Source organism: Haemorhous mexicanus, chromosome 26, assembly GCF_027477595.1.
Source record: "Haemorhous mexicanus isolate bHaeMex1 chromosome 26, bHaeMex1.pri, whole genome shotgun sequence".
Lineage (NCBI taxonomy): Eukaryota > Metazoa > Chordata > Aves > Passeriformes > Fringillidae > Haemorhous > Haemorhous mexicanus.
Window position 1 is genome coordinate 4,181,020 of NC_082366.1, and position 14,001 is coordinate 4,195,020.

Consider the following 14,001-nt stretch of genomic DNA (forward strand, 5'->3'; position numbering starts at 1 on the left):
CCGCCTGTAAGAGCTGAACAATTTGTGCCTCTGACTATTAATGCAGTCAAGTATTTTACACTGGGTGGTGAAACATCAGCCGGAGAGACTGAGGGACACAGCTGGAAACTGAGCCATGTTTTGGGAAGGAAAATCAACACAAGCTGCTCCACAGGCAGAGGTGCTGACTGAGGCATTCCCAACAGGCTGTTAAACACAAGATCTGTTTGATCTACTCTGTCCCTCGTGTCCCAGCCAGGTATTTGCCTACCTTCAGCCAGCTGGAATTCCATCCTTTTGCATTCTGCCTCCCTGTGACCATCCACCCCAATTTGATATCTCTGTTGTGTGGTTACTCCTGCAGAGAAACTTTTGGATTTTGTCCAAATGATGGAAAAATGTGCCCATTTAGATTACCTGAAGCTGATAACCTTTCTAATGGAGAGTTCCCATCTGGCAGAACTATTACAAATGCATTTTCCAGGGGTGGGGTTCCAACAATATACACCATAAACAAAGATGCAAAACTTCTTTAAATCCTCCTGAACAAAAAATGAGCTCTTATTCCAAATTACACACATAAATACAATAGTGGTTAAACTTGTCTTTGGGAAACTGCCCAAAACTGGACACTGCCAATGCATTTTTTTCTCCCCTAGAAAATGCAAGCACCTTATATAATGATACAGCAGAGAGATCCATGAAATCACTACACAAATAATTTGGAATTTGATGTCAAAGTTTCCTGCCAAGGGACTCAATATATTGATAATATGCATTCCACAGTATGTGGGTCATTATGACAAAACACCATCCTATTATTTTTCTTTAATGATCCCTTATCATCCCTCAAATCCTATCAAAGCTTTATGTTTTATGAACACGTAATACAAATGCATACTTATTTTTCAATGTGCCTTTATGTATAATGTTATATATTATTGTATTATATCATGTTGCACTGGCTTTGAGTAAAACCATTTCCTAAGCTAGGATCTAAGTCTGTGCTGCAACACCAATGCTTGTCTGTGCTTTGGAACTGATAATTGTTTTAAAACAAAAATGTTTTAGAATGGCCCCTCTTCAAATGAAAATGCAATGTGCACTCACAGTACTGCTGACATGGTAATACATGGTTGATGATGAAAAAATAACTGCTTAATTCAATTCCTGTGCCTAGTAAGCAGCCCTGTCAGCACGATGAAGTTCTGAGGCACTTCTAAGAGGACTTTGTAAGAGTGTTATGAAATGCAACTCCAGAATTAGCAAATAAAAGAACAAACAGTAATGGAGAACAAACACCACTGGAACATAGGTTATCTCACAAAGCTTTTTACCCCCATTGATCAGTTCTCTATTTCATGTAATACTGTTGCAATTAATTGTACTCTTTGTTATCGTGCATTTTTCATTTTCTATAAATGGAGCAGCAGTCCAATTTGGCAGTTTAGCCCATAGAAAACAAATGTATTGATCATTGCCACAATCAGGCACTTCCAAATTACCACATCTGTGCTGCTTCACATATGTTCTGCCTCCAGAATTAGACAGAGATAGAGAGATTGCAAAACAAACCGTGTTTTAGGGGGGCAAAGTTGTTTTAGCAGCCTACCAGAGCGATGAAAGGCCACCTGGTTGGCAGGGTGGGGACCTGCGTCGATGGAGAGAATGGGGAGCAGCCTCCGCATGTCCCAGAGCTTCAGCAGGCCCGAGGAGTCACAGGAAGCAATGGTGTCCCCCTGCCGGAGATGGAAACAAAGTCAAGGCATTGCTTCTGTCCTCTGCCAGCAGCAAAGCCTCTGGCACAGGGCTGGGCAGCCACACACTGGATTTAAACAAAGAAATCACAGCCTCTTATCAGCTCTGTTGGCTTAAATAGCAACGGAGACAACGTGACTTCTAAAGAGACCAGTTCAGGAGAAACTGGAAGTACAAAGGAGAAAAATGTCATCCTGAATTCTGACACCAGTGTCCCCTATGACTTTGACATAGATTGCATTTTACTCTGGATTTTTTCTATCCAGAGAGATATTTTAACAAAAAATTACTTTGGGGGTGTGTTTGTGAGTGGTCGTTTTGGTTTGGTTTAGAACATGCGTGCCTTCACACTTGTTTTTTATGTGTCCAGTAAATGAGTTCAATAAATGCTGCTTAATTACAGCTTTGGTAGCTCAGCAGCTCTGACCCAGATCAATGGACAGCCCACCTGGGTGAGACTGCACATAATCCACTCAGGGTAGTTACAGGAGACACTCCAGTGGCTGCTCTGTGACTGCTCCTTGTGTCACCTACAGTTGCACCCATGGATTTTCAATATGACATTTCTCCTGTAAGGAGTAGCACTGCCCAGCTGATAGATCATAACAGCACTGAGAATGCATCCCTGGAACAGATGTTATGCAAACACTGATCAGAGACAGTCCCTGCTGCAAGGTGACTGAGAATGGAGAGCTGACTTTGACCTCACTGGCCCTAATGTGGGCATGATTATGAGGAAAACACTCTAATCTACTTGTATTACAGGTTTTCCCTTCTAGTCATTAATTTTGCTACAGTAGTTGGCACACCACAAGACCCATTCCCCCCTCTCTCACAAGCCTGCCATCTCATTCTCTGCCATGTTTACTTTCACCCATTGCTACTACAGACCCCTTAGGCAAACAAACCTCCTCTCTGGCAGGGATTTACACAGTCCAGCTGTTGGTAGGTGCCAGATGCACTGCACTGCCCTCACTTATTCTGGGCTCACTTGGTCAGGGCCTGCTGTTAATTGGACTGAGGCTGTGGGTCCAGTCCCTGCAGGGGCTACTCACTGAAGAGCTGGACTCAATGATCCTTTGGTGTCCTTCCCAACTCAGACTATTCTGTGATTCTGGGATCTGTGGCCCTTTCTGTGACACTAGAAAGGATGAACCCTCTGATCCTTGAATAGCAGTAGTGCTGGAGAAACCTACCCTGGGATCATCCCATTGTGCTGTGTGCTGGATGACCTAGACAAGATGGTCCTGCTCCAAAGGGTTCACACACTGTCTCAGTGGCAAAGATCAACTAGTTCTTGCTGTCACAAGCCTGCTGACATTTTAACAATTTCCTCCCAGAGGCCTGGTACAAACAAATTGTGTGTAAAATGTAACAGCCAGCAGTGTATTTGGCCTGATTTCTGTGATTAGACAGCACACCTCATCAGGAAACAGAAGTAAGAAAACAGACTTCTGGTGGCAACACATCAACGTACACAAACAGGTATTTGATCAGCCTTGACACACTCTGCCCACAGACTTATTACTAAATGCATTAATTATCACTGATCCTGAGGCAGCTGCTACACTGAGAACATCACATCATGATTTTGTTGGTGACTGTAAGCTGGCTATAACACTTCAGCACTCCTTCACTCCATTCCACACCTTATCCAAATCAACTGAGCTGGAGATGGGGGATAACAACTTTTCAATAGGAAGAAATAAACCAGGACTGTAACCAAGCTGAAAAATTATTTGGAGTTACACACCATTCAAAGAAAAAGAAAAGGATAAGTCATATGTTAAATGAACTCATTTCCATCTGGCCATGGGCCATTTTCAGAAGCTTTTAAGGCAGAATCATTTTAAATTCTCCTGCGAGCTTTTGGCTTTTTCATCCCTGCCACAGTTATTATTTTACTCATTCATGGAAGACCCCCTGCCTTGCTCATGGTTTTCCTCTTGTTGTTTCTTGCCACACTAAAGTCTTTTTTATGATGTATTTTGGATGCCGTATTTTACTGAACAGCATGGTGGACCATCAGGGCTTGACTGATTTCCTACATGTAAAAGGAGAAGACAATGAGTTCCAAGGAGAAGAGGTGCAAGAGCAGATTCCTCTTGTTCTGATTTCCATTCACACCACATTTGCTGCTGCTCAGCCCCGTTGCATTAGCTCTTTTAATCAGAGAGCATGTAAAATGATTCTATAAAACTGGTCAGGATTGCTGCCTAGTCTATAGAATCAAGCTGGTACTGTTCCGTGTGTGCACGCTGGAGTAATTAAAGAATTTATACAAGGATTCAATTAGTTTGCATTCAAAGACTGGCTCTGTTCCAGGCTCTACTTAAAGGACTTTGCAAGCCCTTTAATTGCCTTCACAGTTATATCCTCCACTCTTTACCTTCCTGCCAACTTAATGAACATCTTTATATTCCAGAATACCTCCCATTAAAATGGACATGCTCAGCTCCATACACATCACAATCCCAATCTCAACTGACACTTGCAACAAACCAAATAATTGTTACATCAGGAATTAAAAGATTTAGTTAGTTTCCATGAAGTTTTTAAGAATCTATTTCCTTCTTCCCTTTTCTTAAAAAATGAATTTTTTCCTTCTGAATATTAATGATTAGCAATGGGATTAATCACCAGGTACACTTTAGGTAAATATTCCCTGAAAACTGCTGTTTTACACCTGTGAGAAGGATAACAATCTGCATAATTATGTCTCTAGCTTATAAACACACCTCTGGATTTATTGCTGAAAGATCAATAATACATGAACCACATCAGGCTGCTTTATCTCATTTAGACTGCAGTGGGCTCCTCCCAGGAGCATCCTCTATACAGCTGGAGGCAGGTCAGTAGTTGTTCCATCACCTTTTGCATGTATTTTTAATAAGGCAAAACAGTGACTGAACAGCAACTCATTTCACTCTGACAGAAGAATCCCCCAACTTTCTTGGCAGCTGTCAATGAACAACTCCTGATTTTGCACTGAGTAGGACTACTAGAAGTTGACCCAAGAAAGTAGCCATTGTTGCTTTCAGAGCATATGTGATGTCTCAGGTTTTAGCTTTTATATTTTTCAGATTCTGTGCTGCTTTAGTGTGTGGGTTTAAGCTTCATAGTAGGTGATGGTGAACTCTCTTCAGAGAGTAGGGAGACAAAACAATTCCTTCTCTAGCTGGGGACCAAGGACAAATGGTCCAAATCTCAGAGCATAAACAATGGTGAATTGAAGAGAGAAAAACCAGAAGGATGGGACTGCATGGGCTAAAGCTGTAATTGGACAACTAACTCCAATATGCAAATGGAGCAGAACTTCTAGAAGAGAGAGACCTCATGACCAGGTGTCCATTTTGTGACCATTTTGGGTCCATCTTGGGTGCAGCCCTGGCTGGGCTCTTGTGCTGCCCAAGGTGGATCCATGGAGGCCTTTGAATAAATCCCTGCTTTATCCTTTGATTCTGTCTGGCCTCTGTTCTAGGTCAGCCTTCACAGGGCATCAGATGGAGACTCAGAACACCCCTTGTGTCCTCCAAAGGAGGAGCTCCACTAAAAGCAATCCATGGGAATGGCAGAACTTTGCTGCAGCAGAGTTTCCAGTTCTACTGACTTCCAAAAACAACCACGGATCACGGGTCTAGTTTGTGTACATGCACTCTGCAGGCTTTTCCCTTGCTGTGTGAAACCTGGGAATCTCTCTTCCCTTTGTCACATCAAATAGCAGGAAGTGCCTGGTGGTGTGTTTGAGGAGCACAACACATGCTAGGATTGCAGAAACCCTTTGCATAAATTTACATAAGAAACCACTGCACTCCCAGCAGAGTTACTGCTCACAGTAGTTGACATTGCACTTGAAACAGTGCTGCAAAGGGAGCAATAGCTTTTGCAGAGAGGTTTAAAATAATCAGTTTTGTTTTTCCCTTTCTAACCATCAGAGAAGGGTCTGGATTCTGGGAGCTGTGCAGAGAGAGGAGATGAATGATAATTGCCATTACTGGCTTTTCTCTGCATTTTTGAGAGAGACCATGACTAAAGTAAAGTTAGGTGCCATCATTACCTGATTAGACACTCCTGAGAGCAACAAGCATAAAAATTCCTGAGCTACACCGTGTTTGTGCACAGGGATTTTTTTGGTATTCAGTTCCAAATGTGAAAAACTGGGCACTATTCACTGCAGTAATGTTAAAATACAGATATAATACATACTTTCTTAAATTCATAAATTAGAGGCAAGAGATCTACTGCTGAAATGCAAAATTGTTCATTTTAAAATGCAGAACATGTAAGTAATTGAAAGAAAATTAATGTCAGTAAAGTACATGTGCATTTTTTAAAGAGAAACCACCAAAGGAACACATAAAAATCATGGAATCATTTAGATTGATATAGACCTCCAAGATCATTGAGTCCAGCATAATATCTGGCTCCTTATCTTGTCTTTGGGTGTTTAGTAAGGGCAACTAAATGCATAAAGAAAATTAGAAATGTATTCACAGAAGCTTACCCAATTCTGAACTCTAGTAAGTGTATGAATCTCTCTCACAGTTTAAATGTATTTCAGGTGAAAGAATGATCAGTTCAACAAATCTCATCCCATTATTTTGAGAACTACTTCACAAAAAAACAGCTGAATATCTATGGTGGGCTGACACTGCTGTGTCCCAGGTGTCCCCCAAACCCACTCTATGATTCTCTGCCTCAGCTAGACAGGACAGAGAGAAATAGAACAAAAGTTTTGTGGGTTGGATTAAAGACAGGGTGATATCACTCACCAAGCACTGTATGGACAAAGGAGACTTGACTGGGGAAAGAAATAATTTATGTAGGAGACTGGAGGAATGGTTAACAGGCTCAAAACAACCAGGTGGGAAGTGGGGTGGAAACAGGATGAGTTCTGTCTCTTTTTTCTCCTTCTTAATATATATTGTAAACCTGACTGAAAAATTCCAGTCAATGCCATCTTACCTGCCTTGTTGTGTCTGGGTAAGTTAAAGCTCCTGAAGTGCCTCGCTCAGTCTGGATGTTGTTTTACTTTTTGCCAAGTACCTTATTCTACCTTAATGTTCTAAAGTCTGCAAGTCAAATTTTGTTTTTGAACCACCTGAGAATTTTGTTGTTTCTCCCATGCGCTGCCCAGATTAAATCAAACCACCCTCTCCTGAGCCCACTGAATGGGACAGGGCACTCCACCCTCACGGACCTCACTGTCCCCATGGCCCTCAAAGCCCTCGTGGCTCCTGTTGCTCTCACTGCCCCCACAGCCTTCACTGCCCTCACAGACCCCACAGCCCCCACAGCCTTCACAGTCCCCATTGCTCTAACAGCCCCCACAGAGCCCACACCCACCACAGCCCTCACAGCCCTCACACTCCCCATTGCTCTAACAGCCCCCACAGCCTTCATGGCCTCACAGATCCCACACATCTCACATCCCTCACGTCCCTCATGGCCCCCACAGCCCCCACAGAGCCCACAGCTCTCAAAGCCTTCCCAGCCCTCACAGAGCCCACACCCACCACAGCCCTCACACTCCCCATTGCTCTAACAGCCCCCACAGCCTTCATGGCCTCACAGATCCCACACATCTCATGTCCCTCACAGCCCCCACAGCCCCCACAGAGCCCACAGCTCTCAAAGCCTTCCCAGCCCTCACAGAGCCCACAGCCCTCACAGCCCTCACACTCCCCACTGCTCTAACAGCCCCCACAGCCTTCATGGCCTCACAGATCCCATGCATCTCACGTCCCTCACAGCCCCCACAGAGCCCACAGCTCTCAAAGCCTTCCCAGCCCTCAGAGCCCCCAGACCCACCACAGCCCTCAGAGCCCTCACAGCTCTCAAAGCCTTCCCAGCCCTCAGAGCCCCCAGACCCACCACAGCCCTCACAGACCCCAAGGCCCTCACTAACCTGAGAGTTCTCCCAGACCCCACAGATGTCTGTAGGAGACCAGAGAAATGGCTGACTGGCTCAAAACCACCAGGATGGCCGCTGCACCTTCTCCCGGTCCCCCTGACTCTTAGTCAACCTCTGGGTCACACTGAAATGGTGATGGCCGACCTGTGGCCTGTCGCAAATGGCAGCGACTGAGCCATGGCCTGCCCTGAAATGGCAGCAGCTGATCCAGAACCCACTGAGGGCCCTGTCATGGCCATGACTGAGCCATGGCCTGCCCTGAAATGGCGGCAGCTGATCCAGAGCCTGCTGAGGGCCCTGTCATGGCCATGACTGAGCCATGGCCTGCCCTGAAATGGTGGCAGCTGATCCAGAACCCACTGAGGGCTCTGACATGGCCATGACTGAGCCATGGCCTGCCCCGAAATGGTGGCAGCTGATCCAGAACCCACTGAGGGCTCTGACATGGCCATGACTGAGCCATGGCCTGCCCCGAAATGGTGGCAGCTGATCCAGAACCCACTGAGGGCCCTGTCATGGCCATGACTGAGCCATGGCCTGCCCCGAAATGGTGCAGCTGATCCAGAGCCTGCTGAGGGCCCTGTCATGGCCATGACTGATCCATGGCCTGCCCTGAAATGGTGGCAGCTGATCCAGAACCCACTGAGGGCCCTGTCATGGCCATGACTGAGCCATGGCCTGCCCTGAAATGGTGCAGCTGATCCAGAACCCACTGAGGGCTCTGACATGGCCATGACTGAGCCATGGCCTGCCCTGAAATGGGGCTGTCTATCTGCATGGCAAACCTTGCTCTGCAAACCCAACACAGCATCAAAACAATATGCATTCCTACCCCTGATGGACTTCAGCTGTGCGTTCTCAATTATTTTCAGATTAAATCAATCTGATATTCAAGTATCTTCTAACAGTGATATTTATTCAACCACAGATTAATTGCATTATCATAACAGAGAAGCCTTTCCAAGTTGGTCTTTCTTTCAAGCTTGCATAAATTCATTTTAAATCTAGCTTGGCATTCTACAAAGCCACACCCTTTGCACCACAAATCCAGCCCTGTTCTAGACACCCTGCTTCCCTTTGGCCATGATTTGATAAGTGCTAAATGTATTCTTACCAAATACAAACCACCAGTCTAAACTAATCCCATTTCTCTACCCCATGCTTAGTTCAAGACCTTTTGAAGACAGCTTTGCACAAACATTGTTGGAAAAGCTGTTCCTTGTCCATTGGTAACCAATGCAAATCCAAGAGGTGGCTCTGCCTCACAGCTCAGGGGTTCCCAGTCCAGGCAGTGACAGCAACAGCAGAGCAGGTAAAAGTTCCACAATTTGTCAAAAATGGCACTGTCACATGACAGAGTCACAGGGTAGAAGGTGGGGATGCTGTGCTGCTTTCTCGTGTGCTTTAGGACATAGCCTCCCATGAAATGCCTCAGAGAGGCAGGTGGGACCGTACTGCATATGGGGAGTTGAATTTTGAAGAATCCAGGTGGATCTTTGCATTCTGATTTTGTTTGTTTTGCAAAAAGATGAGTTTAAGAAACAGCTGGTGAAAAATGAATTATGCAGGGGTCTGGACCCATGGTGTACATCTGCCACAGGAAAGGCTGGCGTGCTGGGCCAGGAGATGCAATTTAGAAAAAAATCCTTATTCCTTAGGATACACAAATTAATTCTTCTCCTCTAAGAAAGAAGGGCAAAGTTTTCCACAGTGCTTGTGGTTCTGCATGCTAAACAGTACTTGTTTCATGTACTGTATACACAGAGGGTCACATTCACTGCAGAACACAGAAATAAGCAAACAAAATCACATTAAAGGAGATAATCTCTGTTTCATTTAGTTAGCAGCAAACAGACATAACAGTATGTTTATATTTGTAAATATAAAGTCTGAAAACATAAAAGAAAATACTGTATAGTCAATTATTATCGGTTTCTGCTGAGGATCTTTCAAGGGCCAATCTGACCTAGAATATACAATTCTTTAAAGAATTTCTAAAAGTCTTTAAAGTTACTCAAACCCAAGTTACGTCAAAGCTATCTAAAAATGATGCCACATTTTTTCTTCTCAGGCTTTACAGAGCTGTCTGAATCCAAATGTCAGTGCATTACCCCAAATTTTTATCATGAAGTGTTGAGATGAAGCTTCATCATGTGCAAATATTTACACAAGAGCAAAATCTGATTAATTAGAAAAGTTCAATATTTAAGTATTTAATTTACTTCTGGTTCAAAACAAATGAATGAGACAGCATGATGGCAGACACCTGCCTTGCTTCCTATCCCACATTGTCATCTACACCATCATCATGTGGATTTCTTCCCAATACCTAGTCTAACCCTACTCTCTGTCAGTTTGAAGCCATCCCTCCTTGTCCTGTCACTCCAAGCCTTTGTCTCTTTCCATCTTTCCTGTAGGCTCCCTTCAGGCATTGAATTTCTTGATGGGTACAGAATTAATTTCTTGATGGGTTTGAAGTACTCTCTTAGAGCCAGCCATGAGGAAGAGCAAAAGAAGGTCTTCTAAAATCTAAGCTTCCCCACGTTTGTTTGGGTGAATTTTACAAGATAGTTTGGGCTTTACTGTGAGTTCCTGCATGGTGACAACAAAGAGCACCAGAAGGGATTGTAAAAACAGAACTAAAAAATCAACTCTGTGCTAAATCATAGAATCACAGAAGATCCTGGCTTGGAAGGGACCCACAAGGCTCATCAAAGTCCAACCCCTGGCCTGCACATGACAGCCCCAAATCCCACCCTGTGCCTGAGAGTGTTGTCCAAACAAAAGAGAGATGCAAACCCTGAGGCTGGAGGAGAGAAGTCCCATGGCAGAATGAGCTCATCTCAGATCTCATAATGCAAAGGCTTGAAACAAAAGAAGGCAGATTTTCTTGAGCTGTGATTATTTTTAGAGTTAGTAAACTTGACGGGATTGAGTTTAGACTCTTCAAACAGGTTTATGTTTATTTATATATAACGTATTTATATATGTTAGAGAGAACAGAAAAAACAGGTAATGCCATGTTTTCAAAGTCAACTTGTGCCTTGATGAAGCAAACTGCTAGACTAGGAGATTTTTTAATGATTTTTTTTTCCCCAGAAAAAAATTATAACTGGGATTTTGATCCAAAAATAACCCAGGAAGACAAAACAATCAGACAGTGGAGGAACTGCACTTTGTGTCATTTAGGAGTGCAGAGGCAAACTCCAGCAGCAGCCAGAGCATTTACTGACACTGAAGGTTTCTCAGTGCCCATCAGCTGCTGCACATGGCTTTTCTTTATCGAGGTGTGTGACACCTATTACTGAGTTTTTCTTTGCAAATGATCTCTGATGAGAAACCTGAAATGGTGATGGGAAACTGAATGACACAAACAAGATGTGACATTTCAAAATCAGTCCTGGATTTGTGGGTTTTTTAATCCCACTGAAGGGCCTTGGCTGTGAAATTGTCTCTTTTCTCAAGGACACAGGGATACAGCAACTCAGGAGAGCCACTCCCTTCCAAACTAATGCATCCTGAATTTCCTTGGTATTTAACAGTTAAATAAGTCCCTACAGTTTCTTCACAGTAAGATCCAGAGGAATATTTTTACTTCTTGGCTATCTGCTAGATATATTTATCCAGACCTCTACATTAGGAGTATCAGAGTTGGAGAGCAAAAATATTCAAACTGATCAAAAGAAAGATGGACTTTCTATTTTATTCTATTCTATTCTAGTCTATTCTAGTCTAGTCTAAATTTCTCTACCCCATTCTATTCAAGTGACCTCAGAACATGTTATCTGGTCTACACCTACTGTGTAAAGCAGGCCCAGTGCTAACTGCAGGCTCTGTGGGTAACACAGAGAGGATGGCCAAGGGAAAGGAACACTCCAGGAAACTTCCAAAATTAGGGAATGACATGTCAGATAATGGATGTAGATGTGAATTCCAGAACAATTTTCAGAGTGATTCCCTAATATCAGAATGAGCTGTTTGCCACCAAATGAAATGGGGGTGTTTTGACACAAATTTTGTTCCTTGCCATGAGAGAGAGATGGAATAGATTTTTTTTCACTTCTAACAGTGTTTGATGGCCTGAAAATGGTTAACTAATGAGAATAAAAATCTGTACTTAAAATGTAATTCAGTTCTGTAATTATATTTCTTATGCATGGAGACAGAAATAAACTAGAGGAAGAACCTATTAGCCCTTTTGCATGTATAATTGAACATGTTTGATATTACTGGGTAACCTTTGTAAGCAACTGGCTTTGAGTTTATGCACAGAGGTGAACATTTTGAATACATAAATAACAATAGGACCAGATAGGTTTTTGATTTTGTATTCTGTTCTTTTCTTGTTTGTGTCTGTTAGATGCAGTCAGACATCCCTGGCTTTATCTGGCTATCCACAGAAACATCTGAGAGATCTGACTTTTGCATCATTTGGGTGCAGTAATGAATAAGAACTGACATCAAATATCAATATTATTGGCCCAGCTAAATGGTAGCTGACATCCAACTGGACTGCTGAGGAGGTAAACAAAATTGAAATTTTTTTTTTGTTTTGTTTAAAAACTGTCTGACATTATTTGCCCTTCAGTAAATCAATGGAGGAATGACCTAGATGCTGCTTGCATTTTGGCCTGGGGAGGTAAAATTGGACAGTTCTTCTCAAGCATACTTTTTAAAGTCTTTTAGGTTTTCCTAATATTACCAGTAATTCTAAAAATACTACTTTTTTTTTATTATTTTTTTGGGAAACTTGGTAACCACTGTAATGATTCCTAAACCTGCAGATAGGCTGTAAGATGTGTGTATTTTATTCCCCACCTGTCAGAGCTGGGGCAGTTCCCTTCTGTTCTTTGGGCAGTTTTCTTTATCTCTCCCACACCCACCCTCCCTCCAGGAGATCTCTGCTGTCCATGGCCACTGAGTGTCCCTGCAGGGCTGATCAAATTCCACCATCCCATGGGGAGATGCTCTGCCCAGGGGAGGAGCCAAGCATTCCTACCTGGATCCAACCTGACCTGGGAACAGCCCAGCAGCCTTTGCCCACTGCATTCCCAGAGGAGCAGCTTTCTGCTGCCCTGCATTCCCAGAGGAGAGCAGGCCCATCTCCAGCAGCCCTGGAGCTCCAGAGGAAAACTCCCCCCTTGTGCAGGATCCCTGCTCCAGCAGAACCACAGCTGGCACTGCAGGAGGGCTGAGCCCCCCTGGGATGGGACTGTGCCACCACCCTGAGCCCCCCTGGGATGGGACTGTGCCACCACCCTGAGCCCCCTGGGATGGGACTGTGCCACCACCCTGAGCCCCCCTGGGATGGGACTGTGCCACCTCCCTGAGCCCCCCTGGGATGGGACTGTGCCACCACCCTGAGCCCCCCTGGGATGGGACTGTGCCACCACCCTGAGCCCCCCTGGGATGGGACTGTGCCACCACCCTGAGCCCCCCTGGGATGGGACTGTGCCACCTCCCTGAGCCCCCCTGGGATGGGACTGTGCCCCCACCCTGAGCCCCCCTGGGATGGGACTGTGCCACCATCCTGACCCACAGGGGGTCAGTGCATGTTCTGTCTCTGGCAGTGCTCTTTTGTATTACTGTATTTTTATTTTAATTTTCCAGGGAAAGAACTGTTATTCCTACTCCCTTATCTGTGCCTGAGAGCCCCTAATTTGAAAATCACAATAATTCAGAGGGAGGGGGTTTAGATTCTCTATTTCAGGGGATGCTCCTGCCTTCCTTAGCAGACACCTGGCTTTTCAAACAGACATCCTGTTAAACACTCTCTGTTCCCCACCACAGTGTCTCAGGGCACTGAGAGGCAGGTTGTGCCTGACAAATACAGATAGATGCACACGGCCAAGAGAGAATTAAGATGCCTTGGGAATTCCTATTCCCCTCCCTGACATCAGCTTATCCCAAACCTTCTGCTGTGCCAGCCCCTGGGGTTTGCCCTACAAAGACACGGGGCTGGCAGAGCAGTTGGCAAAGCAACAGATGATACTGAGCAAGAGGAGAATATTCAGGATCTCCAGCAGGAAAAATGAGTACCTTGCTCTGCCTGTAATGAAGGTGCCAGTGGGAGCACAGGAAGCAGGAACACCACAAAGTTATTTTTCAGGAAAGATGGTCTCTGAGAGAAAAGGCTGCTCATGGCAGCAGATACCAGCACATGCCTCAGCACTTCCACACCAGTTTTAAAGAGCAGTGTGGCCAGGAGAGCTGCAGGAATCATACATCACAAATGTTTGGGTCATTTCAGAGTATTTCATATGGCCCCTTAGAGCCATCCAGGAGAAATTCCTCCCCTTCCAAAGTTAGCAGTCATTCAGACAGCAGTCTGTCACCAGTCCCAGTCAAAA

General features: G+C 44.5%; 1 protein-coding gene across 1 annotated transcript in view; it reads right to left on the minus strand.

Annotated features, from left to right (window-relative positions):
- SPAG16 (sperm associated antigen 16) overlaps window positions 1–14,001 on the minus strand; it is a 328,751-nt gene that overhangs the window by 99,210 nt on the left and 215,540 nt on the right. The window contains exon 15 of the mRNA XM_059868228.1: window positions 1,592–1,718. Coding sequence (XP_059724211.1) covers window positions 1,592–1,718 — 127 coding nt within the window. The remainder of the gene's footprint in view (window positions 1–1,591; window positions 1,719–14,001) is intronic.